General features: G+C 40.8%; 1 protein-coding gene across 2 annotated transcripts; it reads right to left on the bottom strand.

The window, feature by feature from the left end:
* Positions 1-2,013: 2,013 nt before the first annotated feature.
* Positions 2,014-10,939, bottom strand: tsku (tsukushi small leucine rich proteoglycan homolog (Xenopus laevis)). Of its 2 annotated transcripts, none has more exons than XM_047036402.1 (2): positions 10,623-10,939; positions 2,014-5,017 (listed from the first exon to the last, which is right to left on the bottom strand). In XM_047036402.1, the coding sequence occupies exons 1-2, from the start codon at positions 10,629-10,631 to the stop codon at positions 3,968-3,970; spliced, it is 1,059 nt and encodes a 352-aa protein (XP_046892358.1). In that variant the 5' UTR covers positions 10,632-10,939; the 3' UTR covers positions 2,014-3,967. The 2 variants fall into 2 exon arrangements, with proteins under 2 accessions (XP_046892358.1, XP_046892359.1); XM_047036403.1 differs by lacking the exon at positions 10,623-10,939 and adding an exon at positions 6,094-8,691.
* Positions 10,940-13,458: the final 2,519 nt, after the last annotated feature.

Raw genomic sequence — 13,458 nt, 5'->3', positions numbered from 1 at the left:
GAAGTTGAGTTTAGCCAAAGTTTTCTAGCACAGTGATAGCGATGGGGTAAACACTTTTTTTTGTATTGTTCAAACAAACACATATGGCTGTGGATGTTCTGTACAAAGACAGAACGGAAGAGAACAAGGCACATGTACTTATCAGCTCACTGCTTCAAAGTGAGTTGAGAGATAAAGTGGGCCGTGGATGCTTGGCTCAGAAGAAGAACAAAGAAGCCACTTCATATGTGATTATCAGGCTGGCTCCTTGAAACTCAGCCACCCCTGGAGAGATATCACATTCCCTTTCACGTGACATAGCTACAGAGCCATGAGGAATGCTTTTCTCTTTGACCATGGATATGGTGTATCACTTTCTCCATTCCGGTGACAGGACAATAAAAATCCTCATCAAGGCACTTCTCAAATGCTAATTCTGTACATGGATAAGTTCAGTGCACAAAGGTAGCCAGTATTTGGCTGTGAACCAGATTTTTGTTGGTTTCAACCTTCCACCGGTAATAAGTTTAAGTGTTGAGCATCATGGGAACTTTGAGGATAGGTGAAAGAAAAACAATACGTAAGTCCAACTGTATTTAAAACACTAGAATTTGCAAAAAGAAACAGATATTGTGAGTCAGAAACAGAACTAGAGTTTTTAATACATTATGCTCATTATAGAGAAAGCATCAACATCTACAAAGGCCATGAAAACAATTCCGGCGCATTGATTTTCTTTATTTAATATATAATGCATGATATGGTCTGCTCAGTGTGTGTGTGTGTGTGTGATGTGCATGTGAGCGTCTCTCTTGCATGTGCATGATCACAGAAGGCCATCACCCGTCAGTGTTAACACACAGACACACACTCTTGCCGTTGTGCAAGGAGATAGCTCTAGCTGTTTCTCATGCATTATTGAGTGGCCCTCAAATGTTGTTCGACATAACTCCAGAAGTCTCATAAACAAAGCTTGCAGCATTACCGTAATCCATGGAGAGAGAGTAAGCCCTTGGCCCGCTGACCTGTGTGTCCCATCCAGCTTTTCTAAAGAGCTGAAGCATTACTAAATACCATGCAGGAGAGTGGCAGTTTTTTATTTCTTTAAATTATTTTGCATTGGGATGACACTGACTTAAAGTGGATACTCAACCTAGTGGCTTGGTCTACTCCACACCCCACCACAACAGCATACCTTCTCTGCATGAGACATATGGCACAGAAATCTGCAGGTGATTTATTACGTAATGGGGTCAGCCCACCCGTCCCCCCCACCCCCCACCGTTCCGTCCCCACACACACACACACACACACACACACACACACACACACACACACACACACACACACAGACTTTCCATGCTGGTATGGCTAGTTCGAAGGCATTCTAATTAGAGGTCAGCAAAGTTCAACTGGAAATTCCCTGTTTAGTTCATTCAAGCCACCTAAGCCCACAATTGCCAACTTTGGTTTGAAAGGTTGTCTATTGTAATGTGTGGGACACAATCTGTAAATCCCCTTTTTGTGTAGTCGGATGTTGTTTGGCTCTGTCTTTAGCATATGGGTCTCTTAGAATTCAAAGAGCTTCGTCTTGGCAGTTCGTCAGACAAGCCTTAGGGATAACTGAATGCGTCTCTGTGTCTTCACTGAGGAATAGGCCATAATGCAACACACCCTCTCAGCACACACAGAGGAGATCTGTAAAGGTTTCCTCGCCATGACTGAATCTTGGTTTGTCTCTCTCCCTTTTTTGTTCCTTTTTGTTCTGTCTGAAGCCGTCAGTCCACCACTCCATGGTGCCATGCCAGGGTCGGCTTTCTTGGCCCACTTGTGATTAAAGGACCTCTCAAGACCACCAGCGTGTATGTGAGTGAGTGAGAGAGAGCATGGTGTGAATTTGTTTGTGTGCGGACTTTACTGTACAGTAAATAAAGGAGGTAGCTTATAATCTGCACATTTTAAGAAAGTAAACAGTAAAAGTAAACTAGGAACCAACAGTTGTCCTTGTGATAAAGCAGGCAAGGAGTCAGCGTCTTTTGGATGAAAGCGCACAAGGTCTTTACTTGAAATAAACAGGCTTTCACAAAACAAAGGTCAGACGCCACATGGCCATTAACATGAAACAAGAATAAGACTCCACAACGAAGTCGGAAACATCTCGGCTTATATAGCCGTCCTAATTAGTCCCAACTCAAAACTGGTGCGTCTTAGAATTCCGGTGACGCAGACCGGCGCACCGTCGCTGTGCGCTCCGTGACAGTTCTCAAGGAACACACCCTGTGAGTCAACCCAGGAGACATGCATTTTTTTTCTTTTTCTATTGAATCGTGAAATACTGTGACACTATTGGTGGATATAAAAAAGAGACGTGTATTTTTCTTTGCAGACACACCCAGCAATTAGCAGCAGCTGAAACAGTCAATAAAACACAGACATAACACAGTGTTCCAGAACAATCCTGTGCATTTCAGTTGTGAGAGAATTCAGAGAGAAAGTCATTTATTAAACAATATATTTAATATACAAAGGTATAAGCTCTGTTGATAAAAAAACATCATTTTACAGATGTTTTACATTCAAAATATGTCATCTGCAGTGATTAAAATGATTGTCCGCTTAGGTCAATCTACAAACCACAGGAACACCAATGTAGCAAAAGATACTATTACAATTTTTGGGGGAATAATTTTTGAATAAATTTGCCCAGTGCATTATCAGATGCAGTTAAGATAGTGTTACATCAGAGAAACTTACAATAATATGTCTAATGCTAATGTGACTAACTGTAACGCTCTTTGGAGTATCTGCTTGATAAGAAAACATGAATGTTCAAACGTGTCTGCTTTTATGCATATCTGTTCACAATAAAATAATTCACAGGAAGACAATTCAATTAAATTACACAAACTTCAAATAAAAGTTTATGGTGCGGCCTGAAGGAATTCTAAAAACAAACACACATACTATGAAAAGTTGAACGGAAAGTCTTTGTTTTGTATTTGTCATTTGGAATTATAAGACTGCATGTCAGCCCTCGTTGTGTCACCTGTCTGTTTAAAGTGAGCAGCCAAAGCTGAAGGTCCGAGGCCATGTAAACATGACTGAACTACAACCAGACTGTCCACTCTATCAGGAGGCTAAAATATTACTGGAATTGGCAAACAAACTGTAGAACAAGTTTGCATAGAATAGTCCACACTTTGAAGACAAAAAATTAATACTACTCATTAAAATAATATATATATTTTTAAGGTAGTTATTAATGTTATCCCAAGTATCAAAAGGCATTGTGGATTCAACAGAAATGCAAACACATTTTGTGACTCATATCCATGTATGCAAAAGAGACCCACCCCCAAGTGAAAAAGTGCAAAATTACAAATTGTTGGATAACACAAATGTTAAGCAAAGTATAACTTGAAAGAGTAAGTGAGGCCTTCATAAAGAACATGGCGTATGTAACCAACCTGGCCATATATACTGAAATGGCATTACACATTCAAATGCAGTTACGAAGGCAGCATATAGAGGCAAAATGCTTAATTTTTAGGCATAAAATGGTGGAATGGTACATTTAAGTATGTAGAGTTTAGGGTTAAGTTTAGAGCTCAGGTAGGAACGTGAACATTCTGGAAACTGTATTTGAACCTGGGCCACATGCTACAGTAGGTATTTAAAGGTGTCTATCACCTGGATATCTGCCTGGATTAGCATTGGATATCTGCCTGATGTAAAGATCATGAAACTGGATAAGGTATGACAAACATATAGCACTGAGTATAGGGACCTCATGTAGCTGTGTCAAAATGGTTAAACATTTGGAAACTTCTTTAAGGAAGGCTACATAAAGGTTTAAAGTATACTTTGTATACAGTCAAACCAACTAAATATCTCTATAAGAGCAAGGATCAAGTTTGACAGGAATAAACAGTTGCATATTGAAGAAGGCACCGTTATTGGAGTAGTCCATTCCAAAGGCATAAGGGCCTCAAGAAACAATGCCCTTGATGTTACAGGTTAGTACGTGGTCAAACTGGACTTGACCTAGCTGCCTGTGAAACTGCCCTTGTTTCTGAGTTCTCCAGCAATGTGTGCTTGGGCCTAAAGTAATACTCCTAATGCTAGGCAAGTGGCTTAGCATATTGTTTGGCAGAGATGTTACTCCAGAGTTAGACAAATTGAGCTCCTGCAGGGAAACAAGCCCAATGAACACTGCTGGGCTCAGTGTCTTGAGATTGATGTTGCTAGACAAGTCCAAAACTTGGAGATTGTGCAGGCCACTAAAGCTGTTCGGTTTGATGTCTGAAAGCTCACTGAGGCCACTGAGAGACAGGTGTACAAGGTCCTTCAGCTCCACAAACGCCCCCTCCTCAATGCAGGAGATAGAATTTCCATCCAGGTTCAGGTCCCGCAATGGCATTCCAACCAACTTGGGGACGCTCCTCAGCCGGTTCTCCGCTAGCGTCATGCTCTGGACATGCAGCGCACCCCCATGTGGCCCCCTGGAGACCGAGCTCAGCCAGTTGTGGGACAAATCCACAGTCATTGGCTCGCCGTGACCCCTGGTGATGAACACATCCAGGTCAAAGTCCCGGAAATGGTTGTGGCTAAGGTCCACATCCACTAGAGGCAGGCCAGAGAAGCAGCCCTGAGCCAGGCTGTCCAGAGAGTTGTGGCTCAGGTCCAGGGTCTGGAGATAGCGCAGCCGGGACAAGGCCTTGGAGCTGACCTGGCTGATGAGATTGCTACTGAGGTCCAGGCTGACCAGCGTAGTGTAGCCGGGGCCAGAAAGCATGGTGTCAGACAATAGGCCTATGGAGTTGGAGGAGAGGTCTAGATGGGCTGTGTCCAGGGGGATGGGGATGGGGATGTTGGAGGGTCCCACTCCCCTGCAGTCCACTCTGGTCAGGCTGAAGCTGTCGAACAGACCAAAGCTCTCCACTTCACAGTGGCAGCTAGGGTGGCAATTCTTTACTTCACCTGCATGGACCCAGGCAAGCAGGGACATGCTAATCCACAGAAGAAGACTCATCCTCGTCTGGGAGGGGACATAAAAATGATTAACAAGTGAATCATCGGTTTCAGTTATAAGAATACAGCACAATGACTCACTTGGTTTATATGAGAAAGTCCAAAAACATTTAAAAAATGCATAAAATACATAATGGCTTCCGTTAAATGAAAAAGTACAGCTGATAGGAAATAAATAAACGTGTCAGGAGATGTACTAGATATACTCCAGTGTTTGTCCATTTATAAAAATACTGTATGAAACATATTGAATTTGAAATATAAGTTACAGATTTATGAATACATATGGTCAGTAAGCTAAATACAGCCAGTGCATAAACAAAGTGCTTATATCTAAGATTTATTGATGGAACTGAGTTTTGTGTTATTAGTTAAAACTCAAATTCAATCAACTCAGATTACTGTATCCATTGAAACAGTTTTACTTGTTTCTTACATGCTCTGTATGAACATAGCCCAGTACAGCTTTAATTGAACAGTTTGAATTTAGGCTGGAATATTAAACATGGCTTTGAACGTTAATAAAATAGTTTTCCATCCCAAAATCCATCTTGCATTTTGAGCCAAACAAGCTTCTCTCTAATTGGCTTTCCAGTGGGTTTGGCCTGATTGTGTTCACCAGTCCATATTGACGTTTTTAGTCATAGTTTATTACACAAAACATGTTAATGGTTGTAAAAAGAATTTAGGCACATCCTCACTCAAGGTTCTTAACATATCTCTGTCTAGCCGGTGGAAAATGGGTACAAAGAGTAGTATATGAGCACATTGGAGCGTAAAGACGCAAAGAGATAGCAGATGCCGTGGGTCAGGTGGCTCAGGTGTCTAACAAACTAACAAGTCTAAGGTAAAACACTCTAAAACAAACCACAGCTAAATGAGATAAATCTTTGCAAACATTTAATTGAATTGCATAACAAACAGTAGGTGCATGTATCAGCAACTTTGTGGCTTAGTTAAGTCACATCAAAAAGGAATAAAGTTTGTAAACACCCCGGCATTTCAAAAAGCAAAAGAATTACATAGATATCACCACTCCAGATGCTGTAAGTGCCACATGCTGAAATTTTCTACACTCTGTACCTCTATGTCCAGTTGATGTCAATGGTTTCCTCTAATCTGAACTATTCCACCTGCTTTCAAAGAGCTTCTGAAACTGAACAGAATGCTGCTGGTGCTTCAAATACATTTGCTGCTTGAACGAGTCGAGCCTGTCTGCAGTTAAATGATCTGCCCCTAAACCTCTTACATCACTTGGCAGCCACATACTCATAATAGGTGGAGAGAACTCTCTCACACACACACACTGACACGCTATTGGACAAAGGTTAATAGTTGGATTTGTACTGGTGGAGGCAAATTGTGTTTTTTCGTCCACCAAGACCATGACCAAGCACTTTTTTTTTAAAGTAGGTTAAGGTTGTTTTGTCAATTTACAGGTTTCTTATCCCATTAAAAAACATTATCAGAGATAATGGTCCTTTAACATAGAAGGGTTACAGAGTGTTCTTTCATAAGTGAGGTTGCACAATCTAGGTATTCTGAAATAGTTAAAGTTCATAGTAAGGCTTATTAGTGGTAAGCTGACCTTAAGTCTACTCAAAAAGGAGCTGTTAATTGTTCTCTTGTTTTCTGACTGTTATGATTGTTTCCTCTTTGTTCGCATAAGTTTCAGTAAAAAGGCAGTGTACATATTTGTGTAGACCCATGACACAGATATGATATGGAATTCGATTTTTGCATTTGAAAATACACAACTTTCAATTATTCCTCATAAACTTTATGGTTTAACTTTACAGTTTGTGTATAAAAAAACCTACATTGTCCAGTCAGCTTGCATCTCTACAATAGACCCAACTGCACCAGGCTTCAGGGAAGGAACAGAAAAATGCAAAAAGTAAATAAATAAAAAAGTTTCACAAAACGCATCTTCAAAACAAATATACAAACATTCCTGTTTTGTGTCTCCACGTAAAGTAAAACAAGTTCAAGCAACTGTGCTGCTGTGTTGTCTGGCTGTAATTTAAAAGGTATTGCACATACAGGTTGAGAAAAACAGAAAAGCAAACAATTACTGTGGCTGAGTATGATCCCAGTATGAAATCGTTTCTCTCAGAAATAAAAACATTAATGAAAATGAGAGAGGAAGCAGACTAGTGTGGGTTTGTTTTTGTTTTTTTTGCCATTGGGTTTGTTGACTTAAGCTTGAGTCACGCCAACTGTGTTTTAACGATACAAGAAAAGCCAAGTCTGCTTATTTTATACGTAAACTTGAGACGAGTAAACACGCCATTTCCCTATTTAACAACTTTCCAAGATACCAAGCCCTCCTTCAGCTTAGCAAAGCTTCCTCCTATGCCTTCACACAAGTCCAAAATGAGGTCCACATCCTATTGTTTTTAATACAAACTGAACCGGCACCACCCTTTTCCTCCACATTACCTCATTTGCACTTTTAAAAACAATTACTTCATCTGCAGGGAATCATCTTCCCTCCAACATTTACAAGCCCGTATCCCCTCATGCAGACCTTGAAGAAACTTTATTAGAAAACCCATGGGAGGGCTGTCTGTGTAAATAAGTGTTGGTACTACAAAGCAAGTGCTCGTTTGGTTTATCAGAGTGCCACTCTGATGCTAGTAAGGCCTTCTTGTCGCTGCCATTTGGCTCAGCAACCCCATCTATCCATCTGCTTCATCACAAGGGGGTGGTGAACTTTTATCACCAGCTGTTTCTCTCATCCTTCGAGTCATAAATCTCAAATAACAGCATCTGGGTGTTCCGACTTCAAATCAGCTCATATTTAACCACTATAATTACTTGACTGTGATGACTATTTGGGGTGCAAATCTCTTCAGTGGACAATTGACAGAGAACCTCTAGCCATGCCCCACAAACACCATTTCTCTTTCTCTGTGCATATCCTTAGGCATGGACACCTACCATAAACTAGTATATCACTTCCAATAAAAGAGAAAACAGCTGCAGATTACATAAAGTACATGATCAAGTGTGATCATGCACTACAGATAAATGAGTCTATTCTTAAGGGATTTCAATTGCCTTTGCATCTTCATTTATTGTAAACCTCAGCAATATTCTATTCCACCTGTTGTTTGGGTCCACTTTCCCAACTCAATCCCCAAGTTCAAGCTTGCAAACAATTCAATTAATAGGATAGACAAAATGCTAATCCTTTTAAGACAAATCACTACATGGCATTAAGAAAAGTCAGATTTAATGTGTGCTTAAAGCAGTAGTGCTTAACAGTATTAGACCAGGACAACTAGTGTCTGATGGACAAACTATGTCTTTAAGCAGATTAAAATGACACTTGAACCCCCCCAACTGTGATGTGTTTAAACTTGTAGTTAAGGTAGCCGGTCACAGTACAGTTTCCCATCCAAGTCAAACTACCCTAAAGGTGCTTCTAAGGTGTATGGCATGCTACAAACTAATGATTAACGTAATGTTTTTTTAAAGAGAAGCCTACTGTAATATAGTAATTATTGCGCAATAGGCAGTCATCGTTTGTTCCAACCTCTAAGGATACTGTATCAGTGGCTGAAAATGTTGGTTCATTAAAAGAGTATAAAGTGATAATACTGCGCAATAGGAGCCAGAGAAACTGGTCTGGGTAAGCAGGTCTAGAGGCGGGCGATATGTACGGTGGCCCTGAAGTGCAAATGACACCCCCTAATATGAGTACATCCCCCAAATGAAAATACTCCCCCCCAATACGAGTCAACTCCCCCCAAATCGGATGACTTGTTCACCTCCCCCCAAAAATGAAAATACTCCCCCCCAATACGAGCCAACTCCCCCCAAATCGGATGACTTGTTCACCTCCCCCCAATACAAAAACGCGCTCCCCCCCCCCAATACAAGTCAACTCCCCCCAAATCGGATGACTTGTTCACCTCCCCCCAAAAATGAAAATACTCCCCCCCAATACGAGCCAACTCCCCCCAAATCGGATGACTTGTTCACCTCCCCCCAATACAAAAACGCGCTCCCCCAAATGGAAAACGACATTACATTAACTCAAAAACACATTACATTAACTCTGAACGGAAAGGGTAGGTACTACACTTTAGCGCTGATTGGATGCAGTAGGCTAACTGACAAGAAATAAGAAATTGATTGACAGAAGTACAAAATGCAATAGCCTGACAGAGTTACGTGCACCAGGACATTTATTTGGGTATCGAAGCATGTAGCATAGGCTATGTATGCAAAAGCATAAATTGCTATGTTAAACGTAAACATCGATAGCCAAACAACTAGTCCACGTAACTCTGTCATTATCATGAAATTAATCGTTTTGATTTGAAGGAAAGAGGAAACATTAATGTTTACAATTCAGAGTCATTACACTACTCTTTATTTTAATCAGGGTCATTCCTATGAAATAATCTTAGATCTGCTGTTAACGTTTCACAATATAAGTAGCCTATGCGCACGCTAAAAACGCAGTTGAAGGAATCAGGACTTTTCAGAAGAAAAAACTGATAGTCCACTACAGAAGAATGAAATGCCACAATGACAGAGTAACGTGGACCAGGATAGTTGTTTGGCTATCGATTTTTACATTTAACTCGAAATACTTTTGCCTAAGAAGCCTACTATTTGCTACATTCTTCGATAGCCAAACAAATGTTCTGGTGCACGTAACTCTGCCAGGCTATTGCATTTTGTACTTCTGTCGATCAATTTCTTATTTCTTGTTAGTTAGCCTACTGCATCCAATCAGCGCTAAAGTGTAGTACCTACCCTTTCCGTTCAGAGTTAATGTAATGTGTTTTTGAGTTAATGTAATGTCGTTTTCCATTTGGGGGAGCGCGTTTTTGTATTGGGGGGAGGTGAACAAGTCATCCGATTTGGGGGGAGTTGACTTGTATTGGGGGGGGAGCGCGTTTTTGTATTGGGGGGAGGTGAACAAGTCATCTGATTTGGGGGGAGTTGACTCGTATTGGGGGGGAGTATTTTCATTTTTGGGGGGAGGTGAACAAGTCATCCGATTTGGGGGGAGTTGACTCGTATTGGGGGGGAGTATTTTCATTTGGGGGATGTACTCATATTAGGGGGTGTCATTTGCACTTCAGGGCCACCGTAGATATGACTTTGGGTACTGCCACTGCAGATCAAATTTCCTGCAGCCGTGGCAGACCATGCAGGGCCCTTGTCGCGAAGAAAGGTATCTATCACACCCATCCATGGACAGTATTGTCAAGCCTTCTAACTAGAGCAAAAAACTCAGAAAAGGTGCTTCGGCTGAAATTGTATCACTTCGATCACGCCCCCGCCCATTTCCTCTGTCAATGACCATGTGTCAATTTCTCCACGCATCAATCACTCACATGTAAACGGCAGAAGTTAGGACAAAGAAAATCCGCTTAAGAGGTGTTATAAACATCATATTTTCTAGAATAATTAGTGGCATGTGCTTTATGCATACAAATAAAACCAACAAGGCGGGTTTCAAACAAGCCACGGTAATCTGAAATCTGATCTCTCTCTGAAATTTTCGAAACCATTCCATCCGCATGTAGCTAAATACATTTGAGTAGCCTAACTGCTAAATTGAAGAGTCCTCGCTTTGGTTAACTTACCTTGACCATGTAATAAGAATGTGGAGTTAAAGTGCCATCCGGACAGTCACTTTAGGCTATTTTATAAGCATTTTACATTTGACAAAATCGGCTCCTCATCCAATTGTGTAGATCCGTCGGCATGTTGAAATGTAGCGAAGTATGTTTGACTCCTTGCAGTCTGTGGATCATTGTCTGGTGCGTACCATAACGCTGACTAAAGGAGGAGAGATTCGCAGTCCTTTGCACCCATATCTCATAAAGTCTTTCTGGGTTTCCGCCGCAACGAACTCCTCTTAGCACAAATGCGCACTCTAGCGGCACCCTCGTCGGTACCGATGGCAGAATTATAAGGAACGAAAAACGTTATACAATAATGAGGCCGTCCTATGTCTCAGATAAGCTCAGAACGTGAAAAGGAAAGTAAAAGTTAAGTGTGGAACCGTTATACAATTCAAAAAAGAGCTTTTGATACGAACTAAAAAAACAAAAACAAATAGCCTACTGTCCATTAAACTTTGATCAAAACAGAAGGGACCATGTATCATATTAGTGCCATAGTTTGAATTCCATCTTTAAATGTCCAACTTCATCTATGTTGGTTTCTATTTAGTGCCTATAAATCGGACAAGGATCCATGGCCATTCAAAGTGGCCAGTTGTCGAGTTCAGTGTGTAGGCTACGTCAACAGAGATACTGTAGGCCTATATAGGAACAAAGCTTAGGGAGGGTGAGAGCCACAGGGGGATATGTTAAACAGCATGTGTTGCAGGACAATATGGGGCCTCTGTCTCCCATCTGGAGCTGCTGCATGAGAGCATTGTTTCACTATGATAACCTACGGTGTCTTTCAAACTTATGGAACGAGTGTGTGTGTGTGTGTGTGTGAGAGAGAGAGAGAGAGAGAGAGAGAGAGAGAGAGAGAGAGAGAGAGAGAGAGAGAGAGAGAGAGAGAAAGAAAGAAATATTTTTTTCACACAAATGAATACAAATTCACTGTACCAGTTTTAGAAATCCTTTATAGGATCATGCAATTGACCTCATGCAATTCATCTTAATGATGTATTAGTCCCTTATACAGATGTTTTCTTGGTGTTACTTATTGTACATGTGTGGGCTTACAATTGCCTTAAAATTTCCTAGTGTCCCTCCTTTAATACAGGCATTGTTTATGATTGTTATTTTGAGTTCATTCCTATTTGCCTTTCAAGTGCCAAGCTGCAAAGCATTTAACAATTTCACGATATGCCATGTGATTTTTGTACAGTGCAATAAACATTGGTTGAAGCTCACTCTGTTTTATTGTGAAAGAGAAGCAAGGAAGAAAGCTGACTAAGAATAATCCATCAGATACAATGGGGAACTAGAACTTCAGAACATGGAGTCAATGTTCTATTATAGTTGACACGAATATATGTTCGATATCCTCTCCACAAGGTGGCGCCAGAACAAAGCACATCAAAATAGAAAAGGCAATTCACGTGTCTGCATTAAAGGAAGAAAAGACAATTATACAAATATGATATTATTACAATACTGCTCTAGGATGCTCCACACATTTATTTCATTTGTGTTTGCATGTGTATATAATAGCATTTATAATAATAATAGCATTTTCTCAGATGCAGATACAAGATAGAAAATGACCTGCTTGCACATTGACAGGTTTTCTTCAGTGTAATATTGTGTTCCTCGTGAGTGTTTCCAGAGTCTTAAAGTGTGTTCAGCTGCATCACAGTGTCCATTTCTGCTGAGCGGGCAATTTTCTCCCCTATACCAGGTTGCAGGACAGAGGTGTTACTTTTAAGAGGCTCATCAGCTTATATGGATATGGGTCAGCAAAGGTGGAATCACTTACCTCGTCCTCCTGTACCACCTGAACCACACACCACACTCACTTGGAGCATACCTTTCTCTCTCTCTCTCTTTCTCTCTCTCTCTCTCTCTCTCTCTCTCTCTCTCTCTCTCTCTCTCTCTCTCTCTCTCTCTCTCTCTCTCTGTCTCTCAAGCCTTTCTCATTCTCTCTCTCTTCATCTCAGTCTGTCAGCCCCTCTCCCTGCCTCTCTCTTTCTTTCTCTTTCTTTCTCTCTATGGTGCACATGGCCTAAATAAACTTCTGATGATCTGGGGAAAAGAGAAATCATTGTAATTGCTTGTACAGTATGTAATATTACATATACATTCACAGCTGTAGTTATATGGTATTTGGTACCTGAAATAAGGTATCTGGCTTTCCACATGGCTAGCACCTGTTATTCGTTCTGTGCATTTATAGTTTATGGTCATTAACCCTAAGTATAGGCTTACTGTTATACTGAACAGTCACAGGTCCAACAATCTAATATAATATTTATCTCCTTATGCCTTATTTGCCAACCGTGGTTCAGCCCAAATTATTAGGTCACAAAGTGTCCTGTACAAACCAGCTGTTTGTCTTTCTGTCACTTTGAATACCTAACAGAGGGAGTCTCAGTAGAGATGTAAGGACTGACGCAGGCACAATGCTAGATAGCTCTGGGGACGCCTGCGGGGGAGAACTCTTCGTTATCTCTAATTACTCCCTCTCCACTTCGGTGCAAATTCAATTGAACTGGGCCTATGTTGTCTCACCAACACATTAGGCCAATTATGGCGCTTAAGTTGTGTCCACGCAACAAGTTGTCTCCATAACAAAAAGCCTATTCTGACTTTAGTCAACTTTCAACTTTATGTTGCCTGAAATGTGTTGAGGCCACAATAGAAGATTAATTGCAGCTTTTAAGGTGGTATAGAATGCATTTTATACTTTTATATCATGTATTTGTGTGGAGTGTTTTACCAAAATATGGAGACAAAGTCATACAGATATCTTGCTTGA

This window comes from Hypomesus transpacificus, chromosome 15 (assembly GCF_021917145.1).
Source record: "Hypomesus transpacificus isolate Combined female chromosome 15, fHypTra1, whole genome shotgun sequence".
Taxonomy (NCBI): domain Eukaryota; kingdom Metazoa; phylum Chordata; class Actinopteri; order Osmeriformes; family Osmeridae; genus Hypomesus; species Hypomesus transpacificus.
Note: the sequence above shows the minus strand (reverse complement) of the source record. Positions and strands in the feature narration are given on the sequence as shown.